Consider the following 22093-nt stretch of genomic DNA (forward strand, 5'->3'; position numbering starts at 1 on the left):
GTCTTTTTCCCAACATCGCTCTACAGCTTCTCCCTGTTTAAAAGGGCTCCAAATTTTCATCTCCCAAAAAGTAGTAGTAGCAAGGTAATTTGCTTCTGTACATTTATCTACTTATGCTTATATGCCACTTCAATTATATCTGACTCTAAATGGCTATGTGACCCAAAGCTGTGCCTCACTTGTAGTGATTGTTGACTGTTCAGCGTGAAGCTGTCTGAAGTATTATGAATGCACACTGGCATTCATAACAACGCACAAGAACTTGTTTGAGAAAATGCACTTGTACAAATTCCTTCTTTCTCATATTTTTTCTAATTAGTTTTTCTTATGATTTCCCCATTCCTCACAAGTTGCTCCTTATATACCATTTTTGCATGTCAAATAGATTAATTATGAAGAAAAAAGAAGCACAAAGCCTCTGATATATGTAGTACATTTAAAATTGAAGTAATTTGTGGGGCTTTTCTAACTATTGCTTTTTAATAATCGATGAACAGTAAATAAGATGCATGTGTGCTATAAACACTAGGCATTCCCATTAATATTTAGGTTGGAATAAGTAAGGTAAGGAAGGCAACAACACAATAATGGCTGGTTAAATGGAGAAAACAAGAATTTTTATGAATGAAAAAAAAGTATTTTAAAATCCATAGTAAGCAATACAGAATAGTCCTTATGCCTACAGTTTCAGTAGTATGAAATGCAACTCATGATCATCTTATATTCAGAATATTTAACTTGAGCCCGATATTCTATCCACTATATTTTCTACATGTCTACTGCTTCAAATAGAACTTTGAATTATGATCCAAAGACATGAAAGTCTCTTTTAGGAAGCAATGTTTATCAAAAGCCCCCATTAGAACACTGATGAAACATTATTTCTATCTCTATAGTTCTTTTTCACTTGTGCCATGACAGTAAGCTTTTTTGAGAGCATGTTTGGTCTAGTGGTTAAGGCGCCAGGCTAGAAAGCAGGAGATTGAGTTCTAGTGCCGCCTTAGGCATGAAAAATGGCTGGGCAACCTTGGGCCAGTCACTCTCTCTCAGCCCAGCTCACCTCACAGGGTTGTTGTTGTGGGGAAAATAGGAGGAGGAAGGAGCATTAGGTATGTTTGCTGCCCTGAGTTATTTATAAAAATAATAAAGGCGGGATAAAAAAATCTAAAAAAAAGACTTTATAGAATGCATGTTTATATATATTTCTTAATTCAAATATAATCAGATCCCTTCTCTGGTTAGAATCCTTCAGATCCCTTCTCTGGTTAGAATCCTTCAGATTCTAAGTATTTTTCCATAGCTAAAGATTGTAACTCCATTTAGGCATTACATAGAATGGTCACCATGTGGCATTCTGCATAACGTGCCTGCCAGTGAAGACTTTCTTACCCGTAAACATCAGTATTGAATATGTGGATATCTCCAAGAGGTCAGTGTCATTTGAGTGACATTACTGGGAGACAAAATCTATCCATCTAATCTTCTATTAACACACATAATAGGATTCTAACTTTCACACAAAGGCCATTTTAACAAAAATATTTATAGCACTAATTTATGTATTTTCACTTTAAATACTGCTAATTCAAGAAGGAGCTTAGCACACAAAATAGCAATCTTTGTGAAAAATATATGTGCTAATTTTGCAGTTACAAATTAAAGCTGTTTCCCTCATTATCTACATATCATACTGAAGTTACAGAAGTAAACATGATCTATTTGTCTTGGACCAGCTTTAAGCATTTCAATGAATAAGTTTGTATATCTTCTTGTTCACAGACTTGAAGGCATATACTCAAATATTTGTAGCAATTACTATAAATATTTTTCAGGAAAGGCCTCTTCCGTGCAAGTATGAAGGCACCATATGCAGGTTCAAGCTTTCACTGTATAGAATTGTTGCAATTGTTCCACTGGAGCTGTAGCCCTCTAAAAAGGGGGAGGGGTTTAGGACTCCCATTTTGAAGGTAAAAGTATGAAAAAACTTTAATGATGAATTTAAGGACTGAAGGAAAGAATGAAACGTTAGGTGTGTGAATGAGGAAATGTTAATTTCATGCACTTAGGAACACACACTCACACCCCACAGTAGTAGAAGCAGTAGTAGTAGTAGTAGTAGTGGTAGAGGAAAACACTACATGTGTAGGGGTAGAAATATTTGTTACATCATGATGCTGGCTGGCGATGGAAGGTTGCCGCCTTAGAGCCCCCTGAATGGAAGTTCCACTCTGGAAAGCATTCACTACATCCATCTGCAAGGAATCAGAGATTGTGACAGCTTGCTCAGCAAGAGAGAGAGAGAACAAGAGAAAGGAGCATCCCATCTACAACACATAAAAAGTAAAGAAAAAAGGCACTTTTATAGAGCAGGTAAAGAGGTGAGAAGCACATTTGGTGATGAAGTAAAGAAGGAATTTGAGGGATTAAACAGCTAACCTTTTTCCCATATAAAGATTTCATTCACACATTTCATCACCAGAACCCAAACCAATACCAAGAACAATGAGGAAATTTACAAGCCCTCAACTCTATTTCCTACCTTTTCAAGACCATACCTGAGTTTGTATCCTGTTTAGACCCCTAAACCATAAGATCTGACCACGCCGTAGCTCTCTTTCAGCATGATCAATTTCTTCCACATCTTCTGCTAACTCTTCTTCTGGAATCTCTTCCTTTTGTGTTCCATGGCCAGCTTCTTTAAGGAATTTCAAATGACTGGTTGGAATTGTTGATATCAACTATAACAATAGGAAATAAAAAGTTAACAGATTTATGAAAGCTTTGTCATGTTCAAATTCCATTTGAGAATTAGATTCCTGCCTCCCTCCCAAAATGGCTTTAAATCAGAAATAACTAGCTTAAAGTTTTTCACTGTTTCTTTGGAAAAGGTTTAGATAAATGGTAGCTAGTCAATATTGCAGCATAATATTCCTATGCATTTGGATGCAATAGATCATCACAAGAATTGATAACTGGAGGCACCAGGAAAAGTCTGTATTATTTGCTTACTTTTCCTTGTTGTTCTGAATTTTCAAAGTTTAAAATAGCAGTAGTAGTTCAGCATGGAGAAAATTGTAACAATGAAAAAATCTCTACACAGAGTAAAATGCATTCTGAAACACAAGCCTTGGTAATTTTAGCAACTGAACTATAAAACTAGTATTACATACCTGGCCCCAAAGAAGTGTTCCCATTCCTAGAAAAATTGACCATAGCCACTGTTCTACTGTAAGCTCAGAGCAACTGAAAGGCTTCCCACCAAACTGTACAATAAGTATCTGTTAAGAAAAAATAATGAATTTATTAGCTATTTACAATTATCAAAAATGAAGGTATTGGCTTCTATGATAACAATAAAGTATGACAGATAAAAAATGCTGTAATTATTTAAAAAGTTCTATTACTGCTTTATTATATAAAAGGAAGCGGAAAAGCAATACAAAAAAGAAAATGAAAAGAGAAAACAAAAACATATATCTAAAACAGACACTGTGAAATCTGGAACACACAGCATAGTACTGGTAATTCTAGTCATTACATTGATAAAGAACCAGTTCATAAGCAGTTAGTAGACCCATGTCATCAGTCTAAAACTGTAAAATTGGAATGGCATTGCTTCCCATTGTAGCAAGAAAATGTTCTGTGCTGTACCGTAAGTTTCATAAATCCAAGGTTCTCTTCATGACTTCCAAATTTTCATTGTATAATTCCAGAAAACATGGACATTTTAAAAACTTATTACTCTTCCCAATTCACATTAATAAATGTATGGATATTAGGCCAAAATGGGACACGCCCATATAATACATTTTTTTAATATGACTGTGTTTGACATGTTTATTGTTTTATATTTTTGCTGTATACCCCCCAGAGTCACTTCTTGTGAGATGGGCAGCCATATAAATTTAAAAAACAAACAAACAAATAAAAATTTATATACTATCCTACACCAGAACCCCCCGGGTTATTTATCTCTGGGGGAAGAAGTTTCACAACTGGGCTCCATCACTGAGATGGCTCTCAGATGAATACCCTCTTTTCCTTGGATTGAAGGAGGACCTGAAGGAGATCTTCCAAAAATAATTATAATGCATGGATATGCTGATAAAGAACCCCATGTTGGGTTTAAAGATACTTTTTTGCCCCACTGTATTTAGTCAGCCACCAATTGTGCAAGTTCTCCCACTTAAAAAGATGAGAGAGGCCTGTAATTTTCATCATAGGTATACCTCAACTATGAGAGACAAAATGAGAAAAAAAATCCAGAAAATCACATTGTCTGATTTTTAAAGAATTTATTTGCAAATCATGGTGGAAAATAAGTATTTGGTCACCTACAAACAAGCAAGATGTCTGGCTCTCACAGACCTGTAACTACTTCTTTAAGAGGCTCCTCTGTCCTCCACTCGTTACCTGTAGTAATGGCACCTGTTTGACCTTGTTATCAGTATAAAAGATACCTGTCCACAACCTCAAACAGTCACACTCCAAACTCTACTATGGCCAAGACCAAAGAGCTGTTGAAGGACACCAGAAACAAAATTGTAGACCTGCACCAGGCTGGGAAGACTGAATCTGCAATAGGCAAGCAGCTTGGTGTGAAGAAATCAACTGTGGGAGCAATAATTAGACAATGGAAGACATATAAGACCACTGATAATCTCCCTCTATCTGGGGCTCCACGCAAGATCTCACCCTGTGGGGTCAAAATGATCACAAGAACGGTGAGCAAAAATCCCAGAACCACACGGGGGGACCTAGTGAATGACCTGCAGAGAGCTGGGACCAAAGTTACAAAGGCTACCATCAGTAACACACTACGCCGCCAGGGACTAAATCCTGCAGTGCCAGACGTGTCCCCCTGCTTAATGTATATGTCTGGGCCTGTCTGAAGTTTGCTAGAGAGCATTTGGATGATCCAGAAGAGGATTGGGAGAATGTCATATGGTCAGATGAAACCAAAGTAGAACGTTTTGGTCTAAACTCAACTCGTTGTGTTTGGAGGAGAGAGAATGCTGAGTTGCATCCAAAGAACACCATACCTACTGTGAAGCATGGGGGTAGAAACATCATGCTTTGGGGCTGTTTTTCTGCAAAGGGACCAGGACGACTGATCCATGTAAAGGAAAGAATGAATGGGGCCATGTATTGTGAGATTTTGAGTGAACGCCTCCTTCCATCAGCAAGGGCATTGAACATGAAACGTGGCTGGGTCTTTCAGCATGACAATGATCCAAAACCCACTGCCCGGGCAACGAAGGAGTGGCTTCGTAAGAAGCATTTCAAGGTCCTGGAGTGGCCTAGCCAGTCTCCAGATCTCAACCCCATGGAAAACCTTTGGAGGGAGTTGAAAGTCTGTGTTGCCCAGCGACAGCCCCAAAACATCACTGCTCTAGAGGAGATCTGCATGGAGGAATGGGCCAAAATACCAACAACAGTGTGTGAAAACCTTGTGAAGACTTACAGAAAACGTTTGACCTCTGTCATTGCCAACAAAGGATATATAACAAAGTATTGAGATGAACTTTTGATATTGACTAAATACTTATTTTCCACCATGATTTGCAAATAAATTCTTTAAAAATCAGACAATGTGATTTTCTGGATTTTTTTCCCCATCTTGTCTCTCATAGTTGAGGTATACCTATGATGAAAATTACAGGCCTCTCTCATCTTTTTAAGTGGGAGAACTTGCACAATTGGTGGCTGACTAAATACTTTTTTGCCCCACTGTAAGTTATTAACTCTTTGATTTGTACAATACCAAATTATGTGATCACATTTTAATTATGAAGTTTCCCACATGCCAACTTGAGTGTAATATGAACATACAATGCCTGTTTAACAGTAATATTAAAAATTAACATTGACACAGACATATTTCTATCAAGTACACTATCAATTATAAAACCACATTTGCGTAGGCCAAAATATCCTCTAATGTGATACACACAGGTAAGAGGGTAAGTTTTACACATAAAGAAATTCCGAACCTGTCAAGGGGTGCCCTGTGCTAATATTGATTATACATTAACAATCACTGGCCTCTAAAAACTCTACCCCTCCAAATTCTGTATGACTTTATTTAAATAATCTACCCACCTGTACAATAAATGTTCCAAGAACTATAGTACAGAATATAGCATTATTGAAAATTCCTTCAAATACATTCCTTTCCCCATGAATTTTTCGGGCATTTATTTCATTAAATAGCTGCATCATCACAAATGTATTAAACACAATTGTGTAGTGCTCTGAAGGAGGAGCATGAAGAGGTGCATTTCTTCCACTATCAATATCAAAGATTTTTTCACCTGTGAACAAGACATAAATATTCTCAAAATTCCACCTAAATTCAGATTTTTTGTAACATTCCTTTAATGTTCTTTAACGTGTCTTTCTCTTAACATCCCATTAACATGTCAGTGTCCTTTAGCATTCCTTTAAATATTGAAGAAATGCATTTGAAGTTTTAGTCACTCACAATAAAGCAAGCAGAGCTCAGAAAGTATACAACAGATGTTTGAACTATAATATTCTTACCAGCAAACAACAGTGTGAAGACAACCACAAGCTGATAGAAAGCATGACCCAGAATATTCTTCATCATGGTCCGTGAGATGAGAGGTTTATTTCTACCATAAGGTTTTCTCAGCAAAAGTGCTTCTGTGGGGGGTTCTGTTGCCAAAGCAAGTGAAGCTAATGTGTCCATTATGAGATTTACCCATAACATCTGAACAGCTTTAAGTGGAGAATCCTGTAAAATCAACATGTTTCCTAATATAATCACAAATATCCTAAGAAACCAAGTTTCCTAATATAATCACAAATATCCTAAGAAACCAACCAGGTTTCCAAATATCTTAGGAAACCAATATCCTAAGAAACCATATCCTAAGAAACCAATCTAACTTAATATTTCCCATCAAGGTTTGGCATTGTACTTTAAACTGTGGTGCAGTGATTAAGATGTTGAGGTAGGTAACTGGTGAAATCCAGCCCAGGTTCTAGTCCCACATTGGCTCTGAAAACTCACTGCATTACTTTGGGCCAGTTACTCTTTCTCAACCCAGCTCCCTCACAGGAACATTGTTGTGGGATAAAAAGATTTGAGAGCCTCATGAGCTCCTGGGGAAGGGTGAGACATAAATCTACCAAATAAGAAATCACTCTCAAAAGTAACCAAATCTGATTCAATCTGATTTAATTCCATTACATGAAAACGAATACATAATACCTACTTGTGTAATACATGCTCCTGTGAAAGCAACAATTACAGCTACTACATTAACAGTAAGCTGGAACTGAAGGAATTTGGAGATACTGTCATATACGTTTCGACCCCACATAACTGCTTTAACAATGCTTGTGAAATTGTCATCTGTAAGAATAATATCAGAAGCTTCTTTAGCTACATCAGTTCCAGCAATACCCTGAAAGACGAAACAAAACAAAATCACAATATGACCCATGAGCATTATGACAGTTCAGCTGTATACTAATCATGTAAATCAGCCCCCCAATCTGTTATCAGTCAGAAAAATGAGGAAGAATAGAGAGACGTATCAGTGTTCCTGCAGTCTACCAAGTGCAGAGGAGAAGGCTTTCTTTGTGGCCTGCCATTTACCCTGGGCACAGATTCCTTCAAGTTTGTTCTTCCAGTCCATTCATTTGCTGGCATACAATTCCTTGTGACTTATAAGCTACCATGGAAGTAATGACATGTTGCAATTAAACAATCCTTGAAACTGGATTGGAGCCAATGATTTTGTTCCTTCAACTTTTAATACATTTTTAAAATCTTGAATAGTGGAAAAGCTATCCATTAGCTGGATAATGCTGTCTTAGAGCATGAAATTTAAATGAACTCAAAATTGTTTTGTCATGCCCACTTTTTTTTAAGTAGGCACTTTCATATCAATACTTATGCAAAAAGATCAACTGCATTGGAAGCTTCTATGAAAAATCTTATTGATGGATACTGACATAGTAGACTGAATTCAGTGGAGCTTAGCTAAATATACTTACATGCATAACTGCAATACTACAATATCCTTACAGCTTTTGAAAATATTGAATCTCTTTCTATTGGGAAGGAATGAAAATTATGTGCCATTCTTCAGCTGTTATAATATATCCATTTGATAACAGTAATGAGAATTACACAAAGATTTACTTGCCTTTCGTCAACATTTTGCACAATTCTCATTTAATTGAAAAAGTAAAAACGGCTGTTATATCAAGCACTTTTGACTTCTAATTCTAGATAACTTTCAAAGCCAGTAGATGGCACAGGAGAACAGCTTCTGAACATTCCATTTACATTAATTAAATTCTGCATAGTCTAGGATAAGGAGGCAGTATGCAGTATGTTTTAGACTCAAGGTGTGGTTCCTTAAAACTTTGACAAACAATGAAATTATGTTCTAGTGACAAATCATTGCATCTATGTAATCTGAGAAACAGCCAATATTTAATTATTCAGAGCAGAACGCTCATTACTGATATCATATGCAATCATACAGGTTTGCTTGTTTTACCCAGAGGCCTCAGTTAAATGGAAATTGATTATAAAACTTAAAATTCTGCATTACAGTGGTATGGGAAACATCTACAGCTTAAACACTCACAAGTATAACTAGAATATCTGGTTTCTACTACCTAGAAAAACACAACATTACAAATTCCACATTATAAAAAAGTGTTGAGAATCACATGGTTCAGTATTCTGTTAAATAATATAACCAACACCAAATTCTATACAAATAAAAGACCACATTTATCTTAGATGCATTGTCACAATTTTACTGCAAAAAGCAAAGCAAAACACAAGAATGCTGATTTCAGAATTACGTGCTCAATGAGTTTAAAGTTAGCATGCAGCACATTAAAATCTTACACCAAACTTTAAAACAAGGCTATCCTTGTCAAAGTATTTCCAGTTTGAAGTTTTAAATTCATTGTGTGATTCCCTCCCCAGTCATTTTAGTACCATTCCCAGAAATATTCCAAGAATTGCACCTGTTTTAACAATTAATATCATACCAGAATACATCTATAAGTAAGGTTTTTGTACATTCTTCACATTAACACATAATTATATATAGTTATAGATTTACTCGCAAAAAAAATTGAAGACACATTTAATCACTTTTTAGCCAGAGAAAACTGCATTACTATCTCTCTGAATAATCACAGTTTAATTCTGGAACTCAACTGTAGTCCTGTTTAAGTTTATATACGAGGATTATAATTTTGTATATGGACATCAGATTTGGACCTCATCTTTAATTATGCAATTATCCCATGGCAATCTGAGCAGAGGACAAAAAACACAGGAAGCTACAATCAGTTCTGCTTTGCCCAGTGCTGTGTGTCAGTTAATTGTATTCAGTCTTCAGCATGAACCCAGACTGACGTTTCACTTTACAAAAGCACTTATTAGTAACAGTTATACTATTTACACTCCTTACCATAGCAAAGCCAACATCTGCTTTTTTCAATGCTGGGCCATCATTGGTACCATCACCAGTCACTGCCACAACCTGCCTTTGTTCTGAAACTGTGCTATCTATTATTCCTAGAAACAACAAGAAGTATTTGTTATAACAGTACAAATTTATACTGAAAATGATAAATTTCAATCATTCATTCATTCATTTACTGAAATTGAGTAAATTGCAGCCTAAATCCAATATTTATGCCGCATAATAAGGTACAGTCTCCTATTTCTCAAGAGCTGTTCCCAGCTGCAGAAGAACTGATTGACCAAAAAGATGTTTGTATTTGGAAAGCCTGTTAGAAAATGTTTTTATTTACCTTTCACCAGCGTGTGTTTGTCAGTGGGGGAAGACCTTGCAAGTACCCGAAGTTTTGGCCAAATTTTGTCTATTCGCTCCTGTTCTATCTGTAAAGATAGCTTAGATTAGTTTCATAACTAAGTTTTCAAAAGTAAAAAAAAAGAATATTAACCATACTCACCTCTCCTTTTTCATTACGTATTCGTCTATTGAATTCCTTGCCTTCTAGGCATAAGAAATCTTCACCAGGATGCAAAATACCACATTTTAAAGCAATAGCACGAGCAGTGTTAATATTATCACCAGTAACCATACGGACAGTTATACCAGCACGCTGGCATTTCTTAATTGCATCTGGTACCTAAGGAGAGGGAAAAGCTATTTATGTAATTATTTCTCAACAATGATTAATTTGCTTGAAAAAAATAGATTCAAACTGCATTTGGCCAAATAGTAAGGCTTAACAGTTCCATGAATTTGTGAGTAACTTGAATGTTATTTGATACTGACATAATACATTTTATGTATATTTGATTGATAATGTGCCATCAAGTCATTTTCAACTTCAAGTGACCACATAGATATTCTCCAGGATGATCTGTACCTAACTTGTCCTTTCAAGTCCTAAAGATATATATTAAGTAGCCATGTATGATTATAGTGTTCCTATGGTCACAGTTAGGTAATTGGTATCCTCCCAATGTTTGGGAGTTAAACTCCCATCAACCTCTGAATCCAATGACAAATAATCTGGGAACTGCAACTTAAAACATTAGAAAGGCACTAAGTTGTCTAATCATCCTACTATAACTGAGACAGTCAACTCATCGAATATATACATCAGTATAAGATTTTATACTTACCATAAGCTGACTTACTAGTTCAGGCAAAATGAGAGACTAGAACAAGTTATTGTTTAATTGATATACAAAGAATTTACTGTAATACTGAGACAAAACCTAGTTCTTAGGCAGTAGATATGAAAAGTAAAACTATATAAATCACATCATATAGCAGAAAGGCATTATTACATCTGCATTTTGAAGAAATAGCTTCAGAATTGTTCAAATGAGTAAGAACCCATTTCTGTGACATCTAAGCAATTTTAGATTAAATACATATGCCTATTATAATGAATATTATTTCAATCACTAATCTTTAATGAAGAACAAAGGCAGTTTTTCCCAAAGAAGTGTGGGAGCTAATCTATCTTCCACAAGATCATGATGTGTGATGCTTCACTAAAAACAGCACTAAGAATAGCTATTACTCATTTGCAAAAAGGCCTTGAAGACAAAAGCTTAAATCAATGGCTATTAAATCCTCAAATCACCACTGAAGGATGTTTTGCCCTACCTCAGGTCTCACAGGATCTTCAATGCCTACAACAGCAATGCATGTAAGACCAGTGACAATATCATTTTCATTATCCCATTCTGGTTCAGGTTCTCCAGCTGGGAAGTCTCTGAATGCTAGACATATCGTTCTGAGTCCCTCTGAAGCCATAGGTTCTATAACAGTTTTTACAATATCATCACGGTCTCTTGGTCTGAATACTTTTGGTTCACCGTTAGCGCTTAGTATCTTGAAACACCTATAAACAAAATATAATCCATTTCAAAGTTCTGAATGTCATTGAAAACTCTTCCAGTTTGAAGAACTCAGTCTCAATACCTAACAAGTTTTTCAAATACTTTTAATTTATGGATAATTCATCCAACTCCACTGAACGATATGGAAAAAAAATTGTACCAGGGTTCAGTGATGAATAGAAATTGGGAGATTGTTAGGAAAAATAATGAAAAGGATAACGTGCAATTTGTTATAAATCATTGTGAATTCATAATGTACTAATGTAACGTAACATGGCTTGGGAGAACCAAATGCAACTCATAAGAACCCATATTTTCAACCAGTCTACAGGGTAAAAATATTAGAGTTAGGCCATAAGTAAGAGCCAGTTTGGTGTAGTGGTTAAGACATTAGGCTAGAAACTGGGACAAAGCCAGCTGGATGACCTTGGGCCGGTTATTCTCTTTCAGCCCTAGGGAGGAGAAAATGGCAAACCACTTCTGAAATCTTGCCAAGAAAACTGCAGGGACTAGTCCAGGCAGTCGCCAGGAGTCAAAATTGACTAGAAGGCACCAAAAAAAAAAAAAAAAAAGCCAAGTATAAAAGAACCAGTTCAACAAGAGGAACTATACTTCTTTCACTATTTGTCAAACTTTTTTTTTTATTAATAGAAGAATAATAAGCCTTCAAAATGCATTTTCCTACCTGTGTGGTATTTTCACAGCTATAGCTAACTACAGGATTCCATAAATAAGGCACAACAATAAGGAAGTTCAAGAACTGAACTGGCAAAAGCTTCCTAGCAAATACCATTATCTTCAACAGTAAATCCAGTGAAGAATAAGATTCATAATACTAGCTGAAATTAAAAGATTATGGGACTATAGCTGCACAAAGAACCACCCAACTCTCCTTTTATCCAATTCATTCATACTCAACTGTACAATCATCAATCCAGTTTTGCATTTAAAAATCATGAAGGAGAATATATTTGGCTTGGTTATATTCTTTCAAATAAAAAAATATAAACAAATGAAAAATGGCCAAGGAAGACTTAACTGTTTCTAAAATTAAGGAGCTGTGTTAAAGAGATAGATTATAAATTAATCTAGCACTGCATCATGTCAAACAAAAGCTTTCAGTTGCTAACACAGATTAAAAACAGCCTTAAATTCACTTTGAGAGCACCTTGTTCGATTTCATTAGCAAAGCAAATAGACTAAATAGACTATGTTATACTGCCAATTCCAGTGCCGTATGAGACGTTTCTAAAATTAGTTAGCTTTAAGTGCTACTGAGAAGTAACAAATATAGTGTTTAACTGCCAGGGAATACCATCTCAAGAATCTAATCAAACTTCTATACAGCAGAGTTCCCAAATACAAAAGCTAACTTGCTTTTTAAGTACTATCTCTGAAGCACCCTTGCTGAAGATCCGGAAACTGCCATCAGAGTTCTTTAACACGGTGCTCATAGATTTTCTAGCAGAGTTGAAGGTGTAGACTTTATAGAGTGCCTCTTCTGGTATTTCATTTCTAACATCCTGGTAATCTCGTTTCAAATCCAGAAGTAATCCCAGCAAGGCACATTCAGTTTTATTACCAACATGGCGAGGAAGGCCACCTTCCTTTTCAGGAGGCTGAAAGACAAAGAATCTTTTTTAAAAGGAATTTGTTTCAGTTAAAATATACCACAATAATTTAGGATTTAATCTTTTGGAAACCGTTTGTGAATTATGAATTCTATGCTTAAATTAAATGTCTTATGCATAGCTTCAACAAAAGCACATTTCTCAAGAAGCACACTATGAAAACTAAAATGAAGAACATTTTGTAGAATATTAAAAGCCCAATGGGATTACTTAGAATTGCCACTTGCCTTCAAGTGCAACTTTATGCTTTATTCACATTCGGGAGTCAGATAAATTAATTTAAAAAACCATTTGACTTTTTTGTGCATGTGCAATTATCAAATGTATATTTTAATCTCAGATAAGGAATTGATGAAGATAACTTCTCAATAAGCCACACACCCCTCCCCCCCCCACATATGTGTATTATCATTTCAGGGTTTTGTATTCCAGTTTTCCACATGGGAAGTCTTTTTAATTAGATCAAAGTAAACAATTGTTACAAGCTATTGCAATCTAAAAGCATAACCATACATTACCACACGTTGGTTTGCAGTTGTGGAGGCTTGCATAAAATGATACATAGCAAATAAGATTCAAGTTACTGACCACGCCCATAGCTTCTCAATAAAATTGTTTTTGCTGCCTATCTGGGGATTGCAAAAACAGGGTGGGGACTGCTGCAGAGAATTTGGCAGCTGCCAAACATGGATTATATGCGGTGTGGTGAGTCATTTAAGGCACTTCTTCCTCTCTATACATGGTCTCCCACCTCTTGCAATATATCTCTATGACAGTGATTTTCAAACTTTTTCAACATCCTGAACAGGGTTCCTCAACCTCAGCCACTTTAAGATGGGTGGACTTCAACTCCCAGAATTCCCTAGCCAGCATGGCTGGCTGGGGAATTCTGGGAGTTGAAGTCCACCCATCTTAAAGTGGCTGAGGTTGAGGAACCCTGTCCTAGAATACCGTAATGTCAGCTGAAAAATTGCTATACAACATTTCTTAGAGCAGCACTGAGATGGGATCAGATGGCTGAGTGTGTTCAAAGTTTGTTTTCCTCTTAGTTCCTTGCAGAAGACATGGGGGGGAAATACACTCTCTGTAAGGGATTAAGCCTTAGTCTTGTTTTCTTTTCTTTTTTTTAGTTCCACAGTACCCATTTAATACTCACAGGCCTCCAGGGTTTTGCAGAACCCAGTTTGAAAAAAAAAACACTCTAAGAATATATTATATACATTTGTTTGCATCTTTCAAAGGATGGTTCAAATAGTCATCATTTTATCAATCCATTAATTAAGCCAGTTATCAGTTTGACCCATTAATGCTACATTACCCAGAATCAGGCTTTATTATGCTTTATAAATTTAAAATGGGTTCAACTTTGAAGAGCAAATGCAAAGATAGCATTTTACATATAAATGTTAATTTTCAACAGTATCATTAAAATCAAGAGAACTCAACTACTGGCATTAGTTACAAGAAAGGTCTCCCCATTAGTTTAGTAATATTTTGTTAATGCATAAATAATACTGTAATAGGACATACATATTTGAAAAGAATTTTACTAGGTTTATTTACTTTTAACAAATTAAATATAAGTAGTTTCACACACACATTGATTTTGATGTTACAATATATTTAGTTTTCTTGAAAACAACAAAATATTAATTGCTTAGCTTGGATTGAAACATGTTCAATGTTAAAACATACGTCTTTTCAATATACACTTACCAAGATCTTGGAAGTATAAGCAGAATTAACAGAGATTCCTGTTACAAGATATGATAAGGTTTTATCAGGAATAGCTTGCACCTCTGGGATTTTTTTATAATGCTTTTCACTGATATATGCCTGGACCACTGTCATTCTGTTCATTGTCAGTGTTCCTGTTTTATCTGAGCAAATGGCTGTTGCATTTCCCATTGTTTCACAAGCATCCAGATGTCTGACCAAGTTGTTATCTTTCATCATTTTCTGTTTCAAGAAAGGACAGAATCAAGTCTAAACAGCATTAAGGCATTCTTAGAATGTATTTGTTACTATCTCTCCCAAGTGAGGTTCCTATATGACCACAAATATACAGGTTTTCCAATAGATCCCAGGCAAAGATTAAATCAAGGAGCTGAATGCATATTTGCAACATTTGGAAAGAATCCAGCAGGCCCCCAGCCTTTAAGCCTTCTGGAAGGCCATCACGGGAGCCTATGGATGGTTGTTGGGGCATCCTAATGAATCATGACTGAGGCAACAGTTGTTTTTTTTTAGTTTTTGTTTTTATGGTTTGTAGTTTTATTATTGTTGTGAGTTGCCCAGAGTTGTGCTCTAAGATGGGCGGCGATACAAATCTTTTAAATAAGTAAATAAAAATATTTAATTCAAATTGTAAAAGTGCCAGCTCTTAGGCCAGATGAATTATATAGACTGCTTTTGCTTGTTGCACTCTTTCATGCCCCACCTGCGTCATGGGGCTCTCATCTGTTCATGTAATGCCCTGTGTTCTGATATTTGGTCGTATCTTTTGGCTATGATAGCTCTTTTACCAACTGTTCTTATCACTCCTTTGTCTAGTTGTTGTTTTCTCTTTTGCTCTTTAAGAGGGAGATTTTCACCACCTACCACCAAGACATATTATCTCTGAAGCCCTCCATCACATTCTACTACCGAAGAGGCACATAAAGCTCTGGAATGAACTCACATACACCAGGGGTTAAGCAACGCAAAAAGCCATGTGATGGGGGAGCTCTCAAAGTCATTTTTGCACATTTTTCTTTAATGTGTAGTGTACTGTACTGTTCCATCTTTAGTTGTGTCCCTCAGAAAGAGAACATTTGGGAGTTCTCCTATACCTGTGGCTCCTGTACAGCTGCAGATGGAGGCTGTGGCCAGGAAAGTATTTGCTCAGTTTTGGCTGAAGTGTTAGCTGTGACCATTCTTGCAGCAGAGGGTGCTACTAATAGTTAGTCATGCTCTTGTCATTTGGACTACTGGAATGCAATCTACATGTGGCTGCCCTGGAGATCATTATAGCTGATGTAAAATGCAGTTGTCTGGCCTACCTGCTAACAGTGAACAACTACCTTTACTGGAGGAGCTTCATTGTCTACCAATTCAAGGAGCTTGCTATTACATAAAAACCCCTACACAGCTTGGGTCCTGGATACCTTTGACACCAGTTACTCCATGTGGAATCTACCCAATACATACTGCCAGGGAGGACATGCTGCAAGTCCCAACCATTCAGGAGTTGAGTAGAGTGGGTACCTAGAAATAAGACTTAAGAAATAACCCAACTAAATACTCTTGCTGTCATTCCCTCCACCCCTAAGCTATTAAGATGGTGCCATGTCTGTTAATAATCAGGAAGGCAGTTAAAATGCTGCTCTTCTGCAGTTTTCAGGGAAATAATTTTATTACTCTTTCCAAGTATAAACATATTATTTAGCAAATTTTTATGAGAAGGTTTGTGATATTGTTTTTTTCTCAGATATTAAATTCTGATCTGTTGATTTGGTAATGATTTATTGCTATTTTGTTTTCCTTGTATTGCACAAGTTGTAAGCCATTTGGTGTCTTTGACTGAAGCGGCATATACAGTTTGAAAATAAATGAAATAAGCCATTAAATAACCACTTCAAACAAATATCACTGAAGTGTAGTTTCCTTAGGAAAAAAAATTCCTACATTTAACTATTACATATTAAAATACTACGTACCAAACCACACTTCTTGCTCATACCTTTACAGAGTAAGCCAGCGAGATAGTTACTGCAAGTGGAAGACCCTCTGGAACAGCCACAACCAGAACAGTAACACCAATGATGAAGAATTTCACAAAATACTGAATATATATTGGAGTACACTCTGCAAGCCAAGGACGTTTCTGGACCCAAAAGGTATCAATTACAAAATATAATACAAGAATGATGACCGTGACTGCAGACATCAGCAACCCTTTTATGAAGAAAAGAGATCTAGTTAATTCTTTGGTATATAAATAACATTCTTAAATGGCATTCATAAACATAGTTACCAGTTTCATAGAATCAGAAGGTACCTTAATGACCATCTAGTGTAACTCCTCAGTGCATAATTCAGTAAAGTATCTCTGACAGATTATCATTTAGCCTCTGTTTAAAGACTCAGTGAAGAACTCACCTTTTCATGTGGCACTGTTCCACTGGCTGATAACTTGTACAATTAGGAAATTTCTCTTGTAGTTTTAATCTACCAATTTCTTTGTAGTTTTAATCCATCAATTCTGGTTCTGACTTCATGAACAACAGAGAATAAGTCTATTCCCTCTTCTAAGTGACAACCTTTCAGATATTTGAAGAATGCTGTCATATGTCCCTTCAGTCATCTCTTCTGTAGTCTAAACAACCAGATCCTTTAATAATTTCTCACAGGTTTCACCATTAGTAGCCCTATCTGAATTTCATTCAATTTGTCATTGGCATTTTTGAACTATGGTACCAGAACTGGATATAGTATTCCAAGTGGTGTCTGACTAGGGCAGAGTAAAGTGGACCAATTACTGCCTGTGATTAGGACTCTATGTTCCTGTCAATTGAACCCCAAGATAACATTTTCCTTTTCAACAGCTACATCACACTGCTGGTTCATTGTTTACTTGTGATCAATAAGGATACCCAACCCTTTTTTACATGCACTACTGCCAAGCCAGCTCTTATCCATTCTCTACTTGTGCCTTGGTAATGTAAAAATTGTGAAGAGGTTAAAATAATCTCTTTGAAGTCTAGAATGATATGGACAATAGAAAATGTGATTTCAGAGTGCCAAAAACAATACTTTAGTGCAAAAAGATCTTAATCACATATACACTTATGAGGTCTGAACTGGCAATGACTGACCCAGAAACATGTTTGGAGTTTTAGGGCTTACCTCAATGAGAATGTCAAAATACTATGTAGCAGTTAAGAAAAAACCAAATTCTGTGTTGTTCATTTAGGAAAAAGATTGAAAATAAAACTCTTCATTATATTGCATTTATTCAAATCTAATTGTGATCACTATATCCAAAATGTATATTGTAAAGCTGAAACTAAAGCAGAAAAGGCAAGTAACATGATGAGAGGATGAGAGTAACTCCCATGGATTACAGCATTTGAGGCTGTTTTATTTAGAGAAAAGGACAATAAGGCAGAAAGTACACAGCACATAATTAATATTATGGATTTACTGCCACCAAAGGTACTGATAGGCAGCACTATTAATGGCTTTAGACTACTGTTTAGAAAATCATGGAATGTAAACATTGTCAGTGGCTACTAATCATACTAACTCTAGAATAAACAAAGGTACAAGCTTTTGAATAACAGCTGCTTTGAAACAACATACTTCCCATATATTTGGCTACAGAAAGAAACAGGATAAATTTTAAAAAGTCTTTTGACTGATTCAACATGGCTCCTAAATGTTCTATGATACCCTAAAATCATTCTTATTAAAAATTAGCACAATGGCTATTATGGTAACCTATGAGGAGTACTGATGGTGAAGCAAACTCTATAGATAGTAATCAGAATCATTAAGACAATACTCAAATAGTGTGACGGAAGCCAGACTTCCAGGATTCAGCTTGTGGAAAGAGGCAACATTTAAATATTATAAATCAAATCTAAACTAAGATGTTAACATCGGTTGATGTCCAATCACAGCAACACCAGCACATATTAAAATGTCAGTCAACAAGCACTAGATAACATTAGTTTTGACAAGCCCTAGGAATCTAGTCTAACTAGTCTGTTGTATTCTCTGTATCACAGTAATGCCAATCCATGGTTTTATTCTGTGTAGAACTGTAACAGTAGAAGAGTCATACCTGCTTTGCCGATCTGAACTGCTAGCTTTGTAAGTTTTCCCTGCAGAACTGATTTCTCTTTCTTAGGCATATTATTTCTTTTTTTGTCATCTCCATCTATACCATCTTCACTCTTCAAAGGCTGCATTTCCATGGCTGCACCATCCTGGGCTTTTGCTAAATTCATAAAAACACAACTGAATGAACAATTTATTATGGCCCATAAATTTCAAAACAACCAAATACAATCTGAGAATACAGCAAAACTTCATTAATTGAGTGAATAATATACTTCTGTTGGGTCTGAATACAGTAAAGTCTTATGTCTTGGGCACAAAATTGAATAAGAGTATAGGTGATTTCAGCGTGCTTATCTTTTAGGATAAATTCTAAAGACACAATTAAATAAGTTCCAGAAAATCAAGATTTGAGATTAATTTTGTACAAACAGTAGTTAAGGGAACTACTTTAATATTTAAGGTGACAAAATAAGCCTCAATCAAAAGTGTCTGTGCAAATTTCCAGTTTCAGTAGGAATGTGCAAAATATTTCATTTCAAACCATATTACCATATTAAGCACAAAATATCATGAATTTTGAGTGTAAAATAAGCAATTTGAATATCCTGGAAGTCTTTTGAACTTGAAACAGAGTATCTCTACTCCAAACAGCTCTGTCTAAAGATACAAATACTTCCAGACTGCTTGAAACAGTCCATTTTGCACTTGAGACAGCATTTTCAATAAGGTTTCACAAACTTTTATCTGCAAAACAATTAAAAATAAAATGTTCTGCCCATCTCTATTAAACAGCATGATCAGCACAAGTTAGGCACCTTATTCTTTACCACACTTAAAGGTACTGCTTTACTAGCTCTGTTTACTCATATTACAATTTTAATACAGATTATCACAAATCACATTTTTGACATTTAAAATTAAGATGTGCAGTGAACATTTTGCATTGATATGTTATTTTTTGACTGTGAAGGAAAAAACATAATACAATAACACTTTCATTAGGACCAACTGGAATGCCATGAAAAAGTGTGTGCAAGCTTTTGAATTCTACAGAATTCAGTCAAAATGGTACTTTACCTTTTTTAAAAACCTGATGAAGAATTCTGGAGAACTTGAAAGCTTAGACACATTTCTGTGGCATTCTGATTATTTCTAAAAAGCTGCTATTCTAACATACATTTTTAAATTTTGTTAATGTAGGTCATATTGTTTGTTACCTTTGTTACGATTTTCAATAGCACCATCTTGTTTTTTACCTAAAACCAAAAATAGTTATCATTTTCAAAAATTGGTAAATATCTTACATAATTTCTTTTTTGTAACTGAAATATCTATCCCTGTTGCTTCGCTAAGCCAGACTCTTTCAGAATAACTGATAACAATCTAGTGTGAACATTTATTGGATTATATAATGATCAAAAGGTATAATGAACAGTTCAGAAGGCAATATAAATATTTCTATTTAACATAAGCATAGGTTTAAACTAATGTGGCAAATGTATTAAAATATTCAGAGGCATCAGAATTTTTGGAGAACTGATGAGAAAACTAAGTGGAGGGCAATTAAAGTCACCTTGAAGCTTATAAGATTTCAGACATATTGCTCAAACAGGTCAAAAGACAATATTTTTCCTTCGGCCCAAGCCTTCTCTAATCTTATCCTGTCCCGAAGGGTTGTACTATAACTCTGATCATTCTCGGCTATTATAATCAATCCCTGGTATGATCACAATGATCATATACAACATGCTAAAATATGATTCAGGATTTATTTTTCTAGACAATTCCCTCTTTTATAATTATTCTGTCATGTTTATCATTATCTGACATGCCTCATTCAACACATCTTATTCTCATGATACCTCTAAAAGCACTTGAATGAAACTTGATTGTACAGGCTCATGAACTGCAAGATGAAGCTGAATTGGAATACTAGCTTGAAATAATCCAGAGATCAGAAAGATTATGATTTCATTTTTAAATTTATTTTGAATGGCTGAAAAAAGAAATAGTGAATCCTAAATTTACATTACTCATAACCTCTGTAAAGGATAAAGGAGCAACAATCTATCTGTAATATTTCTAAAATCAATTGTCAAGTTCTTAAAGATATGGGCCTACTTTTCTTGTCTTTTTTCTCTTTTTCCTTTTTTTCTTCTTCATCATCCCCTCCAGCACCAAGTAAAGTAAAGATAATTCCAGTTTGTGAGTTTATTCCTACAGCAGTAACTACCATTCTTCCAGAACCTTCCATAACATGTGTACCTAAAATGCAAAAAGCATGTGTGAATTAAGGGTAAGGAATGTGAATGTTGTAGTTTTATGAAAAAGTTAATGCTATTTATTTATTTATTTAGTACATCTAAAGGGTTCAAAGTAGCTTACATAGAATTACCTTTGATTTTATCCTTCCAATAAACCTGTGAGGTAGGTTGGTTAAGAGAAAGTCACAACACTCAATTACTAGTAAAACTTTAATCCATGTTAATAATATACAAAAATATGATTAATAAAGGCTGTTCTGAAAATAAAAAGAAGTAACATATTTTATCCAAGATGAAGACACAGTAGGGGGTCAAGTGCTCTTGAAGTTCTTTGAACTTTTACTCTCATAATTTCAGCATTATGTTTGATTTATCAGACATATCCATCACATTAATCTCCTTTAAGGTAAGCATGTTATGCAAAGTATGGAAAAAGAGTAAATAGTAAGCAAAGTAAATTAAAGGCAGGAAGTAAGAGAGAAAGAACCTACATCCTGTTTACATCAACACCTTTCACTATTCCTCTTTGTATATTTGAATCCCTGCAAACCATGATTATTTTATCTTACATTGGATGTTTTAATAATAGATATATAAGGATGGGGGGGAGAGAGAGAGAGAGACTGAGACTACCGTGAATATTACCTGTGAATTGTTAACTGCAATCAATCAACAAGCAAGACTGCTAGCTTGCTACATGTGGAAGAAAAGTTTTGTATCAGGCTGCACCTGTCTCCTGCTTCAATAAATCAATAGGTATAAATCTTATCTTCATTGTTTTGGATTACATTTGAAGCTTGAAGTCAGGAGAAGGAATTATGTCTCAGATATAAACAGAAACTTTCTCTGGCTCTTTACTCAATTGGGTCTTATGGGGAGGAGGAAATTGCCTTCTAAAAAAAAATTAAATATAGGCAATCAAAGGACCCTATTACATACTTCTCCTTTTATTGTGCAATCTGTACAACCTCAGTTTATAA

At 35.4% G+C, this 22093-nt stretch overlaps 1 protein-coding gene across 2 annotated transcripts in view; it reads right to left on the reverse strand.

Annotated features, from left to right (window-relative positions):
* The window catches only part of ATP2B1 (ATPase plasma membrane Ca2+ transporting 1), a 94462-nt gene that overhangs the window by 14407 nt on the left and 57962 nt on the right, over positions 1–22093 (reverse strand). The window contains exons 7-22 of one of the 2 annotated variants that reach the window (XM_088141881.1): positions 20971–21114; positions 20067–20105; positions 18851–19006; positions 16745–16959; positions 14740–14982; positions 12770–13011; positions 11157–11394; positions 9982–10161; positions 9820–9907; positions 9474–9580; positions 7242–7433; positions 6544–6757; positions 6103–6314; positions 3171–3278; positions 2556–2738; positions 2166–2252 (exon numbers count right to left, since the gene is read on the reverse strand). In XM_088141881.1, coding sequence (XP_087998007.1) covers positions 2166–2252; positions 2556–2738; positions 3171–3278; positions 6103–6314; positions 6544–6757; positions 7242–7433; positions 9474–9580; positions 9820–9907; positions 9982–10161; positions 11157–11394; positions 12770–13011; positions 14740–14982; positions 16745–16959; positions 18851–19006; positions 20067–20105; positions 20971–21114 — 2648 coding nt within the window. The remainder of the gene's footprint in view (positions 1–2165; positions 2253–2555; positions 2739–3170; positions 3279–6102; positions 6315–6543; positions 6758–7241; positions 7434–9473; positions 9581–9819; positions 9908–9981; positions 10162–11156; positions 11395–12769; positions 13012–14739; positions 14983–16744; positions 16960–18850; positions 19007–20066; positions 20106–20970; positions 21115–22093) is intronic. The other variant, XM_088141882.1, reaches the window with a different exon arrangement.

This window comes from Python bivittatus, unplaced genomic scaffold, assembly GCF_059951505.1.
Source record: "Python bivittatus isolate LINGU-HERP-01145 unplaced genomic scaffold, Pbiv_v1 ctg000330_np1212, whole genome shotgun sequence".
NCBI lineage: Eukaryota > Metazoa > Chordata > Lepidosauria > Squamata > Pythonidae > Python > Python bivittatus.